Source organism: Melanaphis sacchari, unplaced genomic scaffold, assembly GCF_002803265.2.
Source record: "Melanaphis sacchari strain LSU unplaced genomic scaffold, SCAv2.0 Contig1944_pilon_pilon, whole genome shotgun sequence".
Lineage (NCBI taxonomy): Eukaryota > Metazoa > Arthropoda > Insecta > Hemiptera > Aphididae > Melanaphis > Melanaphis sacchari.
In genome coordinates this window covers 24,031-42,923 of record NW_020270944.1, presented here as the reverse complement: position 1 = coordinate 42,923, position 18,893 = coordinate 24,031, and the positions used below count along the sequence as shown (strand labels likewise).

The window sequence follows — 18,893 nt, the reverse complement described above, 5'->3', positions numbered from 1 at the left end:
TTTATAACATTTTATCCTATAATGAAAAACCTACATCAGTATATGAGTTGCAGTTTTAATTATGAAATATCTAATAAATATAAAACTATACAAGATAAGCCATCTAATTAAGAGTAATAACATCAGTAGCTATAAAGTATAAAGATCACGGTTTAAGATCTATATAGATAGGTAGTTCTGTCTTGATAAAGTTATTTTTAAAAAGGAACTCATTCCCGTTGCGAAAAAGAACGTGTTCACAGTCGTTTTTTAAATTTATATTTTACTATTTAAACGGTTGACAATGATGTTTTTTAATGAACAATTTTTCAACCAGAAATAATAGGCTAATTTTTATATTCAATACCTTTTCTGAAAGATACGTGATTTAAATTGAATGCTGAGTGTGTCGACTTTTGATTTTTGTCAATTAACAATTATAATTATTGTTAAAATGTGCAATAAAAAACTAAAAAAAAAAAAAACGAGAATTTTTAAGGAGATTTTTAACGTAATTAATTTGTTTTATTTGTTGTAATTCAAAAAATGTTTAGCATATAAACTAGACATTTTCATCTAATATTTATATAACACATTTTTAATGATGAAAACTATTAAAAAAATGATGGTAAATCAACATTTAAGGAACAGATCAAAGTTTATTTGTTTGAAAATAATTTAAATTATAACTTATTGTCCTTACAACGGATGGTGGTTGAATGAAAAAGAGAAAACACAGCATTTATTCATAAGTTCATAACGCATCACAAACTTTGTTAGTTTTCTTGCAATCTGTTAATCAAAATAATATCAAATAAGTAAAAACACTAATAAGTAGTAACTTTACTAATAACAAACAAATAAATAAAAATTGTATACGACAGCGTTATCTAGCCAACGGTAAGCCAAGATGATTCTCCATGGATTGAGGGGCGCATGTTGAATAGTTCAAGTCGACAGACGACAGATGGCGCTGTAAATATCGCATTTTCCGAATACGATGAATATTAGGCGCGAAGACCTACATCGTGTCATCGTCGACGTCTGAAGGCATTACGAAGTTGCATGACACAATTACTTAATTAAATTATTGTTTATGAAATCTGAAAACTAAAACGTTCAACAAAAAACAGCATGCGAGTAGTAAAAAAGTGACATTATTAGTCCAAGGGCCTGCGAGAATCGCTATTGGGAAAATGATAAATTTGATGATGGGTAATTAGGTATTAGTAAAGTAGGAAATAGGAATTGACTAAATTAGTATCTAAAATGAAAGTTGTATTTATTTTAAGTTCAGAAAAAAAAAGAAACACCACGTCGACGGTAGGGTTGTTTCGGACTTGCGTGTTATATATGGATACTTCAAAAATTTCGGAGTAGGTAATTACAAATAATACAGGTAATAATTTTCAAATTTTCATAATTTTCCCATAATGGGATTCAAATAAATGCACTATAAAAAAAAAAAACGACGGCGGTGAGCGCTTGCGTGTATAACATAAATGGAATTTAGGAGAAAAATCGAAAACAAAACAGAAAAAACGTCAAACGTATTTAACTTAAAAATAACATACCTACATCCTACATCACTTCTAACTTAGAAGTCAATTATTAAATTAAAATATCAAAATTATAGATAAATGCATAATAATAATAAATCATAACTATTGACTTTTTAATTGTAGGTACAGTTTATTTGATGAGCAAAATAGGCGAGCTAAGGATCACTATCACATATTAGAACAGTTTTGGTTTTCAATAATTCATCTAAAAAGCATCATGAACAACTAACAACTTTATACTATTTTCTTATAATCGTGTATATAAACAGCATAGAAAAATAACACATTTTTATCATCCGTGATGAACACGGAAGATACAATGTTAACATTTTTCAATCACCTCAAATTAAAATTGAAAAACATTCACTAACATTATATAATTGTTTTCATAAATATTGAAATTTAATTTTAATATATGCTAATAAATTGTACGATTTATATATATTCTACACGCTGATTGTATAAGAAATTGATCAATTTAATTGTCCAATAAAATTTAATGGACCACTGGTTTATTTGTTACAATTAACTTATCAAATATTTCATGAATGTTTATAAAATTCTATATTAACTTTTTATTTCAATTTATTTCTAAAATATATTTGTAATAAAAATGTTGATTTACACTGTGAAATAAAAATTATTATTATTTATTAACCAAAATTATTTAATGTTTAATAAAAACCAAAAAAACCCATTTATGTGAATGAAAATATTATGAAATAAATGTTGGCATGAAAAAAAAAAACAATTATTGTAACTGTATATCAAACAAAATGTAATAGCAACCTAATCTTTTTAACAATATACTACATTAATCTAAATGTCTAAAAAATAAATACAATATTAAGTTAAAGAAATTTTAAAGGATTATTATATAATAAACTTAAAAAAAATATGTATAATATTAACATTATATAAACATATTTATTATTTTGTTAACAAGTCAACAGATCCATTAAAAAAAAATAGTGATAAACATAAAAAATATAACAATATTTTCCTAAATAAATTTAAATGCTTTAATTAAAATTGTATAACAATTATTTTGATACTAAATAATAATAAAAAATAAAAAAAATCAGTGACATTTTTTTGGATAGGTATGTATATAACAAATAATAACTAAAACATAATAAATAATAATACTTTGTAATTTCTTTGATGATGTATAAGATAATATGGTTTTATCACATGCGTGTTTGTTTTCTCAACGAGATTCAAAGAATAATGAAATTTACTTATCAATTCATAGTTTTTTTTATTTTTATTTTTTTGTTCCATAAAACTTATTTTTTTAATGGATCAAGACTTTCTAACGAAAAATCTTCAGTGCTCATTGATAAACCTCGAGTGAAACCATCCTGAAACAAAAGTTATTTTAATTATTTTAAGTTACTTTTTCAAATTCTAAAAAAATTATGTTTTACAGAAATTATATTCTAACCTTCATTTCTTTAATTCTTTTGTCTAATAAACCAATATCATTTTCAATACCATTTTGTACACTTTGCCCAAAATCATCCATACCGAATGGATCACTAGCTGATGTTCTTGGTTGACCAGCTGGTCTTGGTGTTGCTTTAAATGGACTTAAGCCAAATATGTCATCAGAATTTTGAGAACGACGTCCAGTATCCCTAGCAGGTTTTGGAGGAGGAGCCACTACAAAAAAAAAAAAAAAAAAAATGATAAAAAAAGAGAAGCTACTGCTTTAGGCTAGAGATATGTAATACATACATAATGGAGGCGATGTAGGAGAGTTAGCGTTATTATTGTTTGTCCTCGGTTCAAAATTGTTTTCCATTTCATTTAACAATAGGCCTTCAAGTCGTGTACCAACACTAGGAGATGGTCTTGTTTCATTAGGGGAAGAACTAAAATAGAAATTCAACCACAAATTTGTATAAATACAGTTATAATCGTATTATTCAACTTATAATTTAATCATTATAAAGCTGATAAAATTTAGTAATTTAATACTATCAATAATATTAAAAAATTAAAATTTTCCATAAAAAATAATTGATTAAACTTAAAATTTAAATCTAATAAAGCTTTAAGCTCACTATTTTTTTACACTTTTTGATTGTTAGTGAAATTAACTAAAATTACTAGAAATAAAAAATTGTGTTTAAAACAAAATATTAAGTGTAATTTGTGACTATTAGACTATTATCAAAAATTTAGTTATACAGTGGATTACGCCTAATGTGGGCACTTAGTTCGGTTTATGTTGGCAATTTTTATTTATATAAATTAATAATTCATAGTAAATACTGGAAAATTTCATATTTTAAATTTATTGAACCCCTAAGTTTTAATATATAATTACTGTACACTAAAAATAATAGTAAGATTAAAAAATGGGGACATTACAAACACTATCATTAGAATAAAAAATAATATACAGTCAAATTTGCTTACTACGATGCTGTGTATAACAATATTCCGGGTAAAATGATTCCAAGCAATGTATTTAATTGGTTTTATATCTAATGTGTAGTCCTTTTAGTCGTATATAACAATATCGGTCACAACAATAATCTAGATATAGCGTTATTATTTTGAAATGAAAATGGGTTTTCATAATCGCTTATAGCAATTTTTAATACATGCACAAGTAGTAAATTTGATTTCATTCAAAGCAATAATTATTAATCTTATCTGTAACAGATAATGTGACTTGTATAAGAAATACTTATTTAAAGTACCATCTATTTTGGAAGTTTATTTTTATATTGATTAGGTGCATGCTTTTGTTCAACAGCGAAATAAATACGCCAGAAGTATCAATGGCATTAAAAAATATTTCTAATTTTGTTAAAAAATCTAATTCAAATTTTAAACAAAGTATTATAACAGTTTATTTTTCAAACAAATAGTAAACATATATTTACTATGCATGTGTATACTTTTATTAAAAGTTATAAATACCTTTAATGTTAAAATATGTTATTTTAAATAAAATAATACAGTAAAAAGTGTGTTTAATAAATTAATTTAAAAAAAAAATCAAATTACTTTTTATAATTCAGATTCTCTATGTTCATTGAAGATTGCTATAAGCAAATTTGACTGTATATAGAAACTGTAAAAAAGTACTAACTTAATTTGGTCACCATTGTTATTAACACTTCTTGGAGGTACTGGTGGTGCCGTACCAGGTTGAGGAGAACTATTGCCATTAGTCAGGTTGATGAGGGTGGAAGAATTACCATTGTTAACATTTACTTGCATCATATCACTGATACCATTTTGACGCATGTATTGCTCAACATCAATCTAAATGAGTAAAATGTTTAAATTAAAAAGTTTCTACAAGGAATATTGTTGTATTACCTTTCCACTAAGAGTATCAGATAGCCTTTGGCGCAAAACACTATTTTCATTTTCCAACTCTTTAACACGTTGTTGTAATAGCATAACCTTACGTTGAATTTCCATATCTAAGAAACGTCTAAGAAAAAGGAACATAAACCAATTTTTAGGTATTTATCACGTTTATTTAAATAATAATAAATTAATATAATAAGTATCATTAAATTAATCATAAAAGACTGGTAGATTTAGTATTTCTCAATAATAGGTAATCACAAATAAAATATTATAGTCAATTTATTAATTGAAATATAATATGTAATATTTTATTATACAATAGTAATAACAATTTTTATAAAAAAAATAAATATTATGATCTAAGACTTAAATATATAATTTAATTTAATGGGAATCGGTGTCACATTTTAATAGCCTTTTTAACGATAAACAATTAGTAGATCTTAATCGTCTAGGTTCACTTAAATCAGTTGTTCTAAATTGTGAACATCCTACAACTTCAGAATCTGATCCCAATGACAAAGTAGGTTCAATAGCGTGTGGCTGATTTTGATTAACCCATCGTTCCAAAATGGACTCTCCTTGTTCATTCTTTTCTTTATTAATTTCATCATATTCAATCTTACAAATGTCAGCAACACCTTGAAATATTTCCGGATTAAAACTATCCCAATTTAATTCTATCCTAGTTTTATCTCGCTGTATTTCACTATTAATTTCCATTAATGGACAATCAATGTCTGCATCGCTGAAGTAATCTGACATTTCATTATCTGAATAATGTTTGAATTCCACCATTTCATATTGTTTTTGTTCAATTATATTATAATCTAAAGATGCCCATCTGTCATCATCATTTGTATAACGATCTAAAACAATCCTTCCACCTCTACCATACCGAGGCCTACATAAACCCAAAGATTTATGATTTCTATTTTTTTGTATATAAACTGGTTGAAAACCAAACGTAGGGTCTACAGGTTCAGGAGAATTAATAGGGGCCAAGTAAGAGCAATGCTTGTTTCGGCGGAAAGACCATTTACTACCACCACTATCATCAACATTTTGAACTTTATGTGGAGGAGAATATAATTCTTCATCAGAACTTAAATGTTCCACATCATAAGACTTATGTTTCCTTTTTCTATAATGTCTTTTTTCTCTTTTGGAATCCTGGTATTTTGTACTTGTAGAACTTTTTTTCATATCGCCTTGTTTCCACATAGCAGACATATAATGATTAGTTGAGATAGGTGTAAATGCATGTCGTACAGTTTTTACTAATTCTACATCCTTGTAAATATTTCCATTAAAGTCACGTAATTCATATCGTTTTTGGTATGTATCAAGAGTTAATTGAACTAATTGTTTTTTAAGTCCTTCTCTATGTTGTATTGATGCAACTAAATCAAATGCTCTAGCCAAGTTTCTACGTAGTCTTAACATTTTTTCATATGATGCTTCATCATTTTTTCTATTTTTCCTAGTTTGTATTTTATCACGTCTTTTTCTAAATGCTACATATGAATCATTAGGAGGAGCACCTGCTATAGGTTCAGTGCGTACAGCAGGAGATAAAGTGTGACCTAAACGTACTCTTTTCCTCAACCAATAATCATAAATCAATAATACAGTATCTTCGTCATCTTTGGTAAGTGACTTGGCATCAGATAAATCAATAATATTGTAAGTGCTATGTTTTTCCCATTTATCAACAAGTTCTTCAAGTTTATCAGCTGTTATACTATTTGATCTACCAGTTGTATTTAGCCAATCTAAGTCTTCAGAGTCATAATCATATTCTGGAACATCTTGTTCCATTGTGAATGGAGTTATGTGTATGAGTTGTTTTGGAGGGTGACAGTTTGGGGGGTATGTTTGATCATGCCATTTTAAATCATCATTTACTAATCTAGCTACTTCAGGTGTGGGTATAACACTCCCAGCTACCATGGCACGTTGTAAATGATGTTCAGATTCTTCTTCTTTTTCCATACCACTGGGCATTTGGGGGACAGCGCGTTTTAATTCCATACACTCGTGCAGGTCAGGCAAATCATCAGACATATAGATCGGCAGAGGTTTTGAAACATCCAACTGCCGAGCTCTGAAAGTCGGCTTGTTCGTCGGCTTGCTGGGCCACCTACCACAATAACAATCCGACATTACTATTTTCCTTTAAAACAACTATTTTACTTTACAGGGTGATCAATATGCATAGCCCGAAAATTTTTTTTTTAGTTATTAACAAGCAAAATACAAACTGTTTAATATTTTCAATAGGTAACACAAGTTTTCACAGAAATGATCCAATATATAATATGTTTCTACAATAACCAATTATTTTCACCTTTTAGAATAATCAACAATGGTAATAACCATTTATTATTTTAAATTTAAATGACGTTAATTTGTCTTATGGAATTTGACCACCCTGTAATATCTAATCTACTAGAATAAAGTATTTTTCTTTTATTCTTTCTACTAATTAAATAATTATAAAAGGCACGACTTCAGTAGGCTAGACAGAGTTCGGCATTTGAATGTTTTCAACCGTGCAGATAATTAAATGTTATTAATTATTACACACTATAGTTAATTATAAAAATAAACTCATGCAACAACTACATTTATACTAATGTTAGTCGCTATTATGTTAACAGATGACAAACTTAATAAGTGTAAAGAAAAATCCTAGTAAATAAATTATTTATACCTAAATCATTAGACTATTTTATAACAATGAGCGATATTTACTATTAAGTTTAATGTCTAATTAAAATAAATTAACAAGGAAATACATAAAGATAACAATTCAACAAAAAAACTTTTAAAATGGCAATTTGATAAATGCTTAAGTTTTTAATAACATTATAGTTAAACATTTTAGATTACCAAATAAGCATTAACATTTTGATTGTAATAAATTACAAATACGAAAAAACATTAGACTAATACACTATGTTATAAAGATGAATACACCAAGTGGCGACAGGTTTCTGTCTTGCGCCGTACATCTCCCACATTATGGCATAGATAGTGACCAGTGGAAGGGGATAAGTGTGCAGAACTGGCGTATTCTAGTTTGAGGCGAGAGTATAGTATTAAATTTAACACTGCGCACAAAAATGTTGCAGACTTTTATTTCATCCATCATACATTTTTAAATGATATATTATTCTTCAAAATTAAAATAACATATATTAATGCGCAGTCATATAATAATTGAGAATAATTTTAAATTTTATAACTTGATATAGATAATAACACATTTATCATAGACCATAGGTATGTTGGTGATTAAGAGTATGCAACACCAGTCTACTAACTAGGAGACGAGAAAGACCTGATTTATGGTTTGAATATATGTTTCCATGATAAAAAGCAAACATTCTAGGTAACTGAATAAATAATGCTACTAAATAAAAACTTCTAAATTGAAGTTAACATTTTTAGCAAATAACTGGAGATAAATGAGACCAAGAAAGTAATTTTTCTTGCTCTCGAGCTAAAACAATAACATACTTGTATGCAAGATCAAAAGCTTGTCCAATGCTAAGAGTAATCTCTTCAGCTAACTTGTCGCTCATAAATACAAAACAAGTGTGTCGTTCAGATTCATTTGAGTCTTTTACAATAAAACTGAAAAATTGTTTGTCCACCTTATCGTCAGCACAGTAAGAAATTCTGTGTAACGGATATTGATGCATTATTACCTATAGAAAAAACAATAGGCATTTATACTTAATGAACTCCAAAATCAATAACAATAGTAATTCTACTTTTGTTTTTGGATCTTGAAGCGCAACGCCTTCAACACTTATTGTAAGCTCAACTTTTGGTACTTTAGAACCTTCAGCTTTTCGGACTTGTTGATTAAATTTTAATTTTTGGATAGATTCTTTGATCACTTTAAAACCTTTTGGTTGGTCTACATCGACATTTCCCAGAAACTGTAAATCATAATTTCTCAGTAAATTTACTACTAGAGAACAATGTCATTTTACACCATAATAATACCTTAACGATGTATGCAATATGACCTTTTTGTAAAGCTTCAGGAGGATGAATCCAATTTCGATTTTCTTAAAAAAATATTGTTATTAATATATGTGTATTACTTCTTTATGTCAAATATCATAAATCAATTAACTTACCTCCTCCTCCTTTAGCTGATTTGTTGTTGGAGTTTTGGGTCCATTTTAAAAGATTTCCTGTATTCCTCATGTTTATATGAATTTAAGAATACAATTCTGAAATTAAGGAGAAAAATCTAGATAATTAATGATAAAATAATATAAATTATTTAATATTGTATGTCTATATTGATAGTAAACTAGTAACATATTAAGGCAATTAAGTGTATAATTGTAGTATAATAATATTTGAAATATTTAATCTAAGAGTGAAAAAGTAGTATTTTCAAGTAATTTGAGCCAACAATCTGGGTCAATAACACTTGAACACAAAAAATATAGATTTTGTTACAAGCTGTTAACCCGGTTGCAAACAATATTAAAATTATTATTTAAAAAAAAAGATACAGTAACAATGCCCACAATGAAAATAATATATATCTTGACCAAATTGATTTCTTGGTAGAGCTTGAAAGGATTCAAGAAGTATAATTAGAGACCAGTAATCATTGAAGATTGAAAAAATAATAGATATTATTGACTCTTCAAGTGGGTGTGGAACAGAGATACAGTAAACCATAGTTTACAATGTCACCTAAAAACTGTAGATATAAAATTCAAACAAACAATACCTACAAGTAAACGAAGACGATTAAAAGTCGAATGTGACAGTTGGAACGTTCGGTGAGTCCACACTTATCGCAAGAGGTCGGGGGTGATAAGACGATATTGTATGAGGTATACAACAATAACAATAACAACGGTGGGCGAAAGGAACAAAGAAAACCTTTGGTCGACGGATTTATGATGGAAATCGAAATACTAACGTTAAAAACAACAATAATAATAGTAATAACAATAATAATACAATATGTTTTGCTTACGTTATGAGACGAGAACGAGGCGTTTTATGTAAAAATTTGTTGGCTTCCTTAATATATTGTAAAGTACGTGTTGCAGGGCACTTTTATCTGCGATGCGCTCGCGTTCGTTATTGTAGTGTTGCGTTCGTGATACAACGACAATGGTCGGCAGTGACGCCGTATGGATTCAATATATAGTGTGTGTTTACTGCGTTTACGCTACCGTCACGACGACGGGACAACGGCGTACGAACGGTAAGAAGGACGAGCACGAAAACGCCATTTTGATAGGTACTGTTGTGCGGCAGCGGAGTTCGCGGGGTGGCAGGCGGTAGGCGATAGTGAATGCTCATGCACGAAAAACGGGAATTTCAAAAACAGGCGTGGCCTTCCGCATTGAGTCACAGCCGCGCGGCTCGAAACCGTGAAATTTTACAACGTCTTTGGCGAGACCTGTAAACCGCGCCCGCGAAAACCGATTTCGGATTATTAAGCTGTAGTATTATATTATTATATTACGCCGCCGTCACGCTGCCGCCGACGTCATTGCCTATTATAATAATATTTAATGCCGTGTAGCAGTATAGCCATTGCATTTAAAATAAAATATCGTTAGTGCTTAGTGGTTGAATTGTTTATGTAGTCGAATAATGTGTCATTGAAGATTCACAGTTTCCTGTTAAAAATATATTTCGTACGATTCTTTAAACATTTGTTTGCTTTACAATCGTCGTCAATCGCCATAAATTGCAGTAAAACCTATCTCGACTTCTGCTCTAATAATTTAGAAGTAGAGTGTCTTAAGTCTTTGTATTTTGAGGTAACTCAAGTAATTCATCAAACATTAAATCTGTTGTTGTACGAATTGTTTCATGAATTAGTTGTTCAGTGAACTTAAAAAATGAATAATTAATTATACATACTTGCAACACAATATAACATCGTAATATGAGCTCTCTTTTTCCTCTAACGTTCACCAAAATTTAATATTTTTTTTTAAATTTAAGTTATCTATTTTTATACTTAAATATGCACATTTTTCGTATTTATAATAATAATAATATCTACGATAATACGTTATGTTACTCATGTATATATGTATATCTAATATTCTTAACGTATTGTTATTGTGAACTTCAGAGAAATTCAGTCCGTCCATTCTATAAAAGGTAAAATAATGAACAATGCATTTTCCAAACATTGCAGATAGCTATATGACGTATGAGTTTGCTAAAATAGTATAATGTTTAGTATATTGTCGAACTGATCGTGGTCGTGACTCGTGACTATGTGTATATATAGTATATAAACGTGGTTAGTTCTAGGTATAGGCAATGAGATCGAATTTCTTTGTATTATATTTCTTCTTACGTTTTAAAACATAAAAACTAAAAATTTAGTGATTACCTAATTTTTATTTTAATATGAAATGCATAAAATCAGTTAGATTAGTAAACTATAGAAAAGAAACGTTAATAATGTATACACTGTAGTAAGCACTATTAGATAGATATTATATGATAAAATATATACGAGTATTTGTCTATTAAAGTATAAACACGTCAATATAACGACAGTGTAATCATATTGCTCATACAGTCATACTTATAGGCCAGATTTATATGGTTGTGAAATATTTACAATGGGAATAAGATATATTTACAATTCATGAAACATAGAATTCATAGAAAAAAATAAGTTTTGTATAAAGAGCATATTTTAGGTGCTTGAGAAATGAGAATATTCCATGTATTAGAGAATTTTTAAAAACAAAAAAATAATATGTTTATTTTTGTAAATATTTTTCTGAAGGAAATAATTAATAACTATTTTACATATGATTGTATACATCATTTAAGTATAAAGTTTTTGTTTTTGTAAATCAAATTAATTAAATAAATTTAACTCGATAATTTTAGTCATTTTTTTTTTATAGAATATTAAAAGAATATTTTACATTTTTAAGGACGTAAAACGCCAGGCTTAAAGGATTTCAAGAGAATGTAATAAAATTATATACATAACACGTGTATTAATTCATAGATTTAGGTGAGTAGGTTATACCTATATTATAATATAATATATCATCATAATTCGAAGGTAAAGATAAAATTTAATATAGTTTTTATTCACACATATTATTATATATGAACTAATTACATAGGTATTTGATTTTATAATATAGTATCTGCATTGTAGTGAGTTTAATTTTTAATAATTTTATCTTATTAAAATTATATATTTTAATTATTAATAACACCGACATATCATCATAGCATATATGTGAATCTTTCGTGCATATATTAGGTTCCAGATACTTATAAAATATTGATAATTATTAATTTTATTAATTATCAGTGTGTATACTGATTGTATTTAAATTTTAAATGTTTAATAAAATTACTCTGATAGTCCATCATAAAAAAATGAAAAAACCACGATGTACCTATTAAGTTTTTAATTAAATTGAGTTTTAAGAAAAAAATATGATGTTTTTGATTTTATAACTATATATAAACCTTGCAAAATCATCGTCATCGATTTAGACGATTTAGCGTTTCATCATTATTATAGTGAGTTTCGTGATCATTAATACGAGTACCTAGATATGACAATTATTTAAAAAATTAAATCAATTTAAAGCATTTAATTAAAAATTAATGAAGTGTATTTGTGAATTATTTAAATATGTACAAAACTATAAAACCAACTGAAAAAAATACTGTTAGATCGCAAATAGTATAATAAGAATATTAAAAAAAAAAAATAATAATAATTAAATAATTTGTTATTATTGAATTAAGTTATCAAATTAAGCATAATTTATTAGTTATTCACTATTAAGCCAAATGTGTTTATACATTATTGCACTGAGTATCAAATAAAAATTGACGAAAATAAAAATATAGGTTCTACGGATTAAAAGTAAAAATAAACTAAACATTTAATTGTACATAAAATCATTAAAAAATATATAATATAAACAAAATAATCAAGGCATCTAAAACGTATTTGTACTTAACTTACTGCACGAAGAAACAAAACGAATTGCTTATATAGATACTTAATGATGTTCTTTTTTTTTTTTTGTAGCTATCTGCATTTTTTCGAAATAAAGGAAAAAAAGACAAGGGGCACTAATTTAATATAGAAAATACCTATATGATATATCTTTAGCTAAATTTATGATGAGAACAAAACGAAATTTGTATTGTGTTTTAGATTCAGAACGAAGCAATGAATGTATTGATTTTTAATAAAGTGTATTTTTATTTGTGTCTGTGTTAGTGTAAAATGTCAATCTTTAACTTTAAACGTAGTTTCTAATACCTAATGGCTAATTTAATTTACTTTTTACTTAAGAGAGGTCAAATATAAAAATTCGTAGTATTTTTAAAAATAAAATAAACAAAAAAAAAAAAGGGAAAATCTGAATTTTTACTTAAAATTTATTTTAAACAATTATGATTTTAACGTTTTGATGCAACTTAAAAAATAATATCTTTAGGTACTTGAAATTTTTTCCAATAAATGTTTATATTAGTGTCTTCTATATTGTATAATATAATTTTCAAAATAATTTCTTCTATAAATACTGATAAAAAATGTATTATTGGGTAAACCTGCTTAAAAATTTAATATGAAAATTTTTGTAAGTTGATTATTTATCATTTATAAATATTAAAAAAAAAATGTTTAACTACAATATTCTTTTTAGAATTTAAAGTTAAAATTTTGGCTAAATTCGTTTAAATCTTGAAAATTTGAAAATTATTTTGTAGTTGAAAATTCATAAAAATTTTTATTTTTGTATATAAGATTTGAAAATGTAATACAATATTCCTCATGGGTTTTTCTACCCATTACAACAATAAAAACTTTATCGTAAATAAATGGACACAATAATAAATAAAAATAATATTATTTTTAAACTCAGTCTTTATTATAAGTTAAAATTTGCTCAAAAAAAATAAAAAAAAATAGATAAAGTTTTAATACCAGATAAGGGCTATAGCCTATAACTGTAGAAACATAAAATACTTAACGTAAAAAGAAGATAGATGTTTGCTAGACTTTTATGAATAATACTACACATTGTTACATTATAATTTTAAACAAAGTTAAAATTGTCATAATGTTATCGGTACATAAAACGATATCCGATATCGATACGATCGGAATCAATAACCTAAAATAAGAAGTTAATAGACATTTTTATAAAGTTAAATTATCCATTTATCAATAATTATTTTAATATTCCAGATTTTATTTTATATAAGAGAAAATAAGAAATGTATTAATTTTAAAATGATGTATGAATGTTTTTTTTTTTTAAAGAAATAATTTGGAAGGTTTTAGATTATTGATGTTTCAGAAAAAATACAGTGAATCATCAATTATTATTAAAAATATCATTTAGATTTATCAATAACTTTAAGTAGGTATTATTGATAAATAATAAATGGTCTATTATGGTTTATACTTTGTTAAAATCATAATATTTTTTTTAGTTAATTTATTTTTATTTTCTATTTTATTGAATTTATTAGGTATAATTTTTTTTATGAACAATTTTTACTCTAAATGGTTTTTACAATTAAAAATTAAGATTTTTTTTTTTTTACAGTTAAACTATGTATGTCACTTATAGATAAATAGAAATATGTAAAGTGACTCTTAAGTATGATTTGATTTAATATATGGTACTTATAAGTTATAATCAATTATTATTTCCAAAAATCTTACAATAATAACTATAAAAACAATAAGAATTATTAATGTTTTTTATCTTTTTATTAAATTTATAATTTGAGCTTATCGCCAATCGGATAATTTAAGTAAATAATGGATGTTATTAAATATTTACGATTGAAAAAAAGGAGTAAAAGTAATTGTTAAAAGATACTTAAAAGTTCATTTAGAGGAAAATATATTACAAGCGGGTTGTATACTTACTAGGAAATAAAAACGAAAAATAATAATAACTGATTAATATAATGATGACATTTTGAAAACTCAAGTGTCCTTAAAATACAGAATAGATGTATGCTATAAAGGTATAAATTAGAAAATTTATAAGAGGTGTATGTTAAAAGAAAGAAAAAAAATACAAAAATGTTACACAGTACATACTCAAGTAGTTCAGACAGCAAAAAATCACAGCTTGGATAAACTTAAGTGGATAGACTGTGAAAGAGAATATACTGATTGCTAGTTATAAACGTACAAAATTATTAGGTATGACTTTTAAAAGCAGATAGACGTTGACAAGACAAAAAGTCGTTTTATAATAGGATTTCAATAGCTTTAAAATGTAGGTACCCATCTGATTATATTGCAAATAATAGTTGTACGAATATGTAATATTATTTTTTATCTATATACCTATAGGTTTTGATGGTGATAAACCTGAAATGTGATAGTTATTATTTATTGTAATAAAACATTAATACATAGCTGAGTAGTAAGAACTTATTATGTGTGTTGTTCAAATATACGATTATATCTATATATCTAATCTAACAACACGAAAAATATCTATTAAGTATCTAGTATAGGGGTGAAAGTGCATGGGTGCAAATGACATACACGTTACAATATCCATTATCCAGTATCTATTTGTTTTGTTTAGTCTAACATTTCAACACTTCACCCTTTATAAGTATAGTATGATGGTCGTCCTAAGATTTGTGTTTACTATAGCTGTAACTGACATTAGAAAACATTGTAAAGGCCAAAAATACGTTTTCTAAATAAGACAAAATCGTTAAAACTTTAAGACAAAAATTAAGTGAACGAAATAATCGTTGGTGATTATGAATTTAAAACTTTGAATAATTCTTTAAACTAGCGGTTACTAAGTAAAAGTTGTATATGTAGGTAGGTAGGAATATTTTAGTTTTTTATTTTTTAAATTTAACGTATCAGGATGTGAGCTATCGTTAGAAATAAAATAATTTTTCTATTTTCCCTTTCAATTTTTCTGTTAAAACACATTAACCAATCTGTTATTAAATCTCGATTGATCTACGCAGACTACACTTTATAGTTAGATTTTCAATGAAAACCTAATATTGATATGCCTTTGAAACAGCGTGATTTTATAGTGATTTGCCAATTACTTACAGAATTTTGAATTCTCCAATTATATTTACACATAATAAAATAGTTAAACGGTCTTAAGCTGTTTTACCTCCACGACAAATTTCGATTTTTAAAGACAACGTTTTATAAAAATAAAAGAGAGTGCAGCTCAATAAATAAACCGGCTTCATTACAATTAAATATATATTTTTAATTTATAATCTGAAATTAATGTTTTCAATTTTTGAATCATTTTTTTACGAATTTTTTATCAACCAAGTTACTTTGTCATATATATGTTTGAAGGAAATGTTAAATCGTTCTTGGAATTTTTGAAGCTTACCATTGGAGCTTTAAAACTTTCTAGATCTACTTCATTTACGACTTCTCATGATTTTTCTTGGAGAAATGGTTCAGAAACAGAAAAATTATATGAACGGGATTTACAGAATCATTCAAATATAACTTAAGAATTTTCTTTTTATTTCATCATTGCTAATTCCTATGCTCAGCGTAATATTTTTTCAAATTAAACGCGTCTTGCAAAATGCTATTTACCAGTATTTTTCGTTAAAAGTGATTTTTTTAGATCGATGAAATACAGAAATTAAAATTAAATATTTAAATTTACTTGTGATTTGATAATCAAAAATCGTTCTGTTAATATTCGTGTAATTTTTTGTTTTCTTAATTTTAATAATATCTATTTTTTTGTAAGTTCAATCATTTTGTTTATTGTTATTAATTTTAAATTAACGTAAATACGTTCACACAACAGGCAATACATGACAAATGTAAACGAACCAGTTTTAATTTTTTAAATAGGAAAACTATTAAGATAATAAAGTATGAACGAAATAATGTACTTATAAAAAATAATAAATAATTTTTATTTCTTAAGCTTTTTTGATTTATAGTACTTATAATTTATATCATATTAATATAGTTTATGAGAAGTCATTTTTAATTTTGACACCAGTTTTTGGTGCCTACGTCCATTATTAGGAATGTCCACTATTAAGAGGCTATAATCCCTATTGTGTATATATTTTTGCTAAGAAATTTAAGAAGGCCCAGCACTGTCGGAAATGTGTCTATACTTTTGAGAGGTGTTTATTAATAAAGGTTTTACTGGTAATGTATAACAAATAAGAACAATAGAGGCTCTTAAAATAATAATTGTGCGATAAAAGTATAATGTAATAAGAAAAAACTTAATATAAATATACAATTATTGTAAATGTATTCGATGGGTTTTTAAATTATGACGGATAATGTTTAAAGTGCTTTGTAAGTTTGGGTATTAAATGTGTTCACAAATATGTCAACTTTTGATATTGCTAAGCACATCGGCTTAGTCTCTTAATATAGCTAAGCAACTTAAATATTCCGATATATGGTTAGCATATAAATTATTAAATGGTAAGATAAATTTTTTAAAATTTTTATTTGTTATATCTTATTAGGTACTATGCATTGGCGTTCAACTCAAGGAATTATAATCTATAACAATATTCACTATAGATTTATACTGCTTGCGAGTGTTAAACCATACGTAAAAAATATAGCAAACAAATACAAACATTACAAACCGCTCTACTCTACATTAGGTGTCGAGTGGTTCACTATTATATGGGTGTGTTAAATTTGAATTCAATGATATATCATTGTATATGAAAAACGATTTTGAGTGGAAACGATTTGTTAGTCTATATAATTAGTATTTAGTATTTTTCATGATGTATGTGTTTTTAATTTTTATGTGACTAAAATAAAATATACACACACACACACATATATATAAACCATATTTATCATATTATTATTAACTCTAAATTAATACCACCTAACTTTTCGTAAAACAGGATGATTAAGTCCATGGCATAAGTAAATAGATAATATCCTAAAATTAATCACATAGTTTTAAAATTTCATTCTGTATAATTAATAATAAACGTACAATTTTTAAGGTAACCATTTTCACAAAATATTTATTTTGGATTAGCGTAAAACTTGCTTATTATAAAAAAAATTATGAAAATTTTTAATTTTTAACTATTTAAAGTACAACCTAGATCCAATTTGCTATTCAAAACCCTCAAAACTTAAATTTTTTTTTGATTTGACTACTTATCGTACACACGCACAGACACACACTAAAACACATCTTTGTAAAATTAATAGATTCATCATTCCGCTCAGAACCTTAAGAATTCAAGAAAATTTACATTGGCAAAGGGAAAATAAATTTTCATATATATCACCAAGAATAAAACTTTATAAATTAGAATATAAAAATGATAGGTAGGTATAGCATATGCTCGTGGTATAGGTTATTTTTAGATATATTTGTACGGTATTATAATTCAAATTTTCCTAACTCTATTGATGAACTAATATACCTAACAAAGAGTTCCACACTGGAAATGTATATTATATCCAATATTCCATTTTACTTACAGTTTGAAAATTCGGAATTGTTACTCTTGGAGTATTATTTTTGGTATATATTTATTATTTACGAAATATTTTTACACAATAGTGTTGATGTATACATCTATACATAATAAAACTAAGTATAATTATTAAATAGGTTTAGTAAAATTAAGCAGATTATATTGAATGATATATAATATTTAATACTAATAATACACTATCTACATACATTTATAAACATAAACATATATAAAGTACAATTTTTAAAACTATTTGAAATTTATAAGTTATGAATTAAAATATTTTAGGACATTTTTATTCAAATATATTTAATATATTCTAATCTAAAATGGTTTCATAATCTATATTAATTAAAGACAATGTATGTGTTAGTAATTTATTTCCAAGTTTATTATGCTTATGGTTCGCCAATATGGAAGCCAATTATTAAAAATTTTTATTTTACATGAGGAATTCACACAGTGATTTGTTGG

At 26.0% G+C, this 18,893-nt stretch overlaps 1 protein-coding gene across 2 annotated transcripts; it reads right to left on the bottom strand.

The window, feature by feature from the left end:
- Nucleotides 1-2,650: 2,650 nt before the first annotated feature.
- LOC112592793 (PTB domain-containing engulfment adapter protein 1-like) lies at nt 2,651-10,224 on the bottom strand. 2 transcript variants are annotated; one of them, XM_025336943.1, is made up of 10 exons: nt 9,901-10,216; nt 9,038-9,133; nt 8,901-8,965; nt 8,663-8,833; nt 8,406-8,596; nt 4,884-5,001; nt 4,651-4,826; nt 3,282-3,418; nt 2,989-3,206; nt 2,651-2,905 (listed from the first exon to the last, which is right to left on the bottom strand). In XM_025336943.1, the coding sequence occupies exons 2-10, from the start codon at nt 9,105-9,107 to the stop codon at nt 2,831-2,833; spliced, it is 1,221 nt and encodes a 406-aa protein (XP_025192728.1). In that variant the 5' UTR covers nt 9,108-9,133; nt 9,901-10,216; the 3' UTR covers nt 2,651-2,830. The 2 variants fall into 2 exon arrangements, with proteins under 2 accessions (XP_025192728.1, XP_025192727.1); XM_025336942.1 differs by lacking the exons at nt 2,651-2,905; nt 2,989-3,206; nt 3,282-3,418; nt 4,651-4,826; nt 4,884-5,001 and adding an exon at nt 5,217-7,023 and having other exon boundaries at nt 9,901-10,224.
- Between the last annotated feature and the right edge of the window lie 8,669 nt (nt 10,225-18,893).

Bases quoted from the DNA above. Each gene is read 5' to 3' on its own strand.
- LOC112592793 (XM_025336942.1), bottom strand. From the start codon at position 9,107: ATGAGGAATACAGGAAATCTTTTAAAATGGACCCAAAACTCCAACAAC. The intron at 8,966-9,037 runs GTAAGTTAATTG...TATTTTTTTAAG, and splicing joins ATCAGCTAAAGGAGGAGGAG to AAAATCGAAATTGGATTCAT. The intron at 8,597-8,662 runs GTAGAATTACTA...TTTTTTCTATAG, and splicing joins TTCAAGATCCAAAAACAAAA to GTAATAATGCATCAATATCC.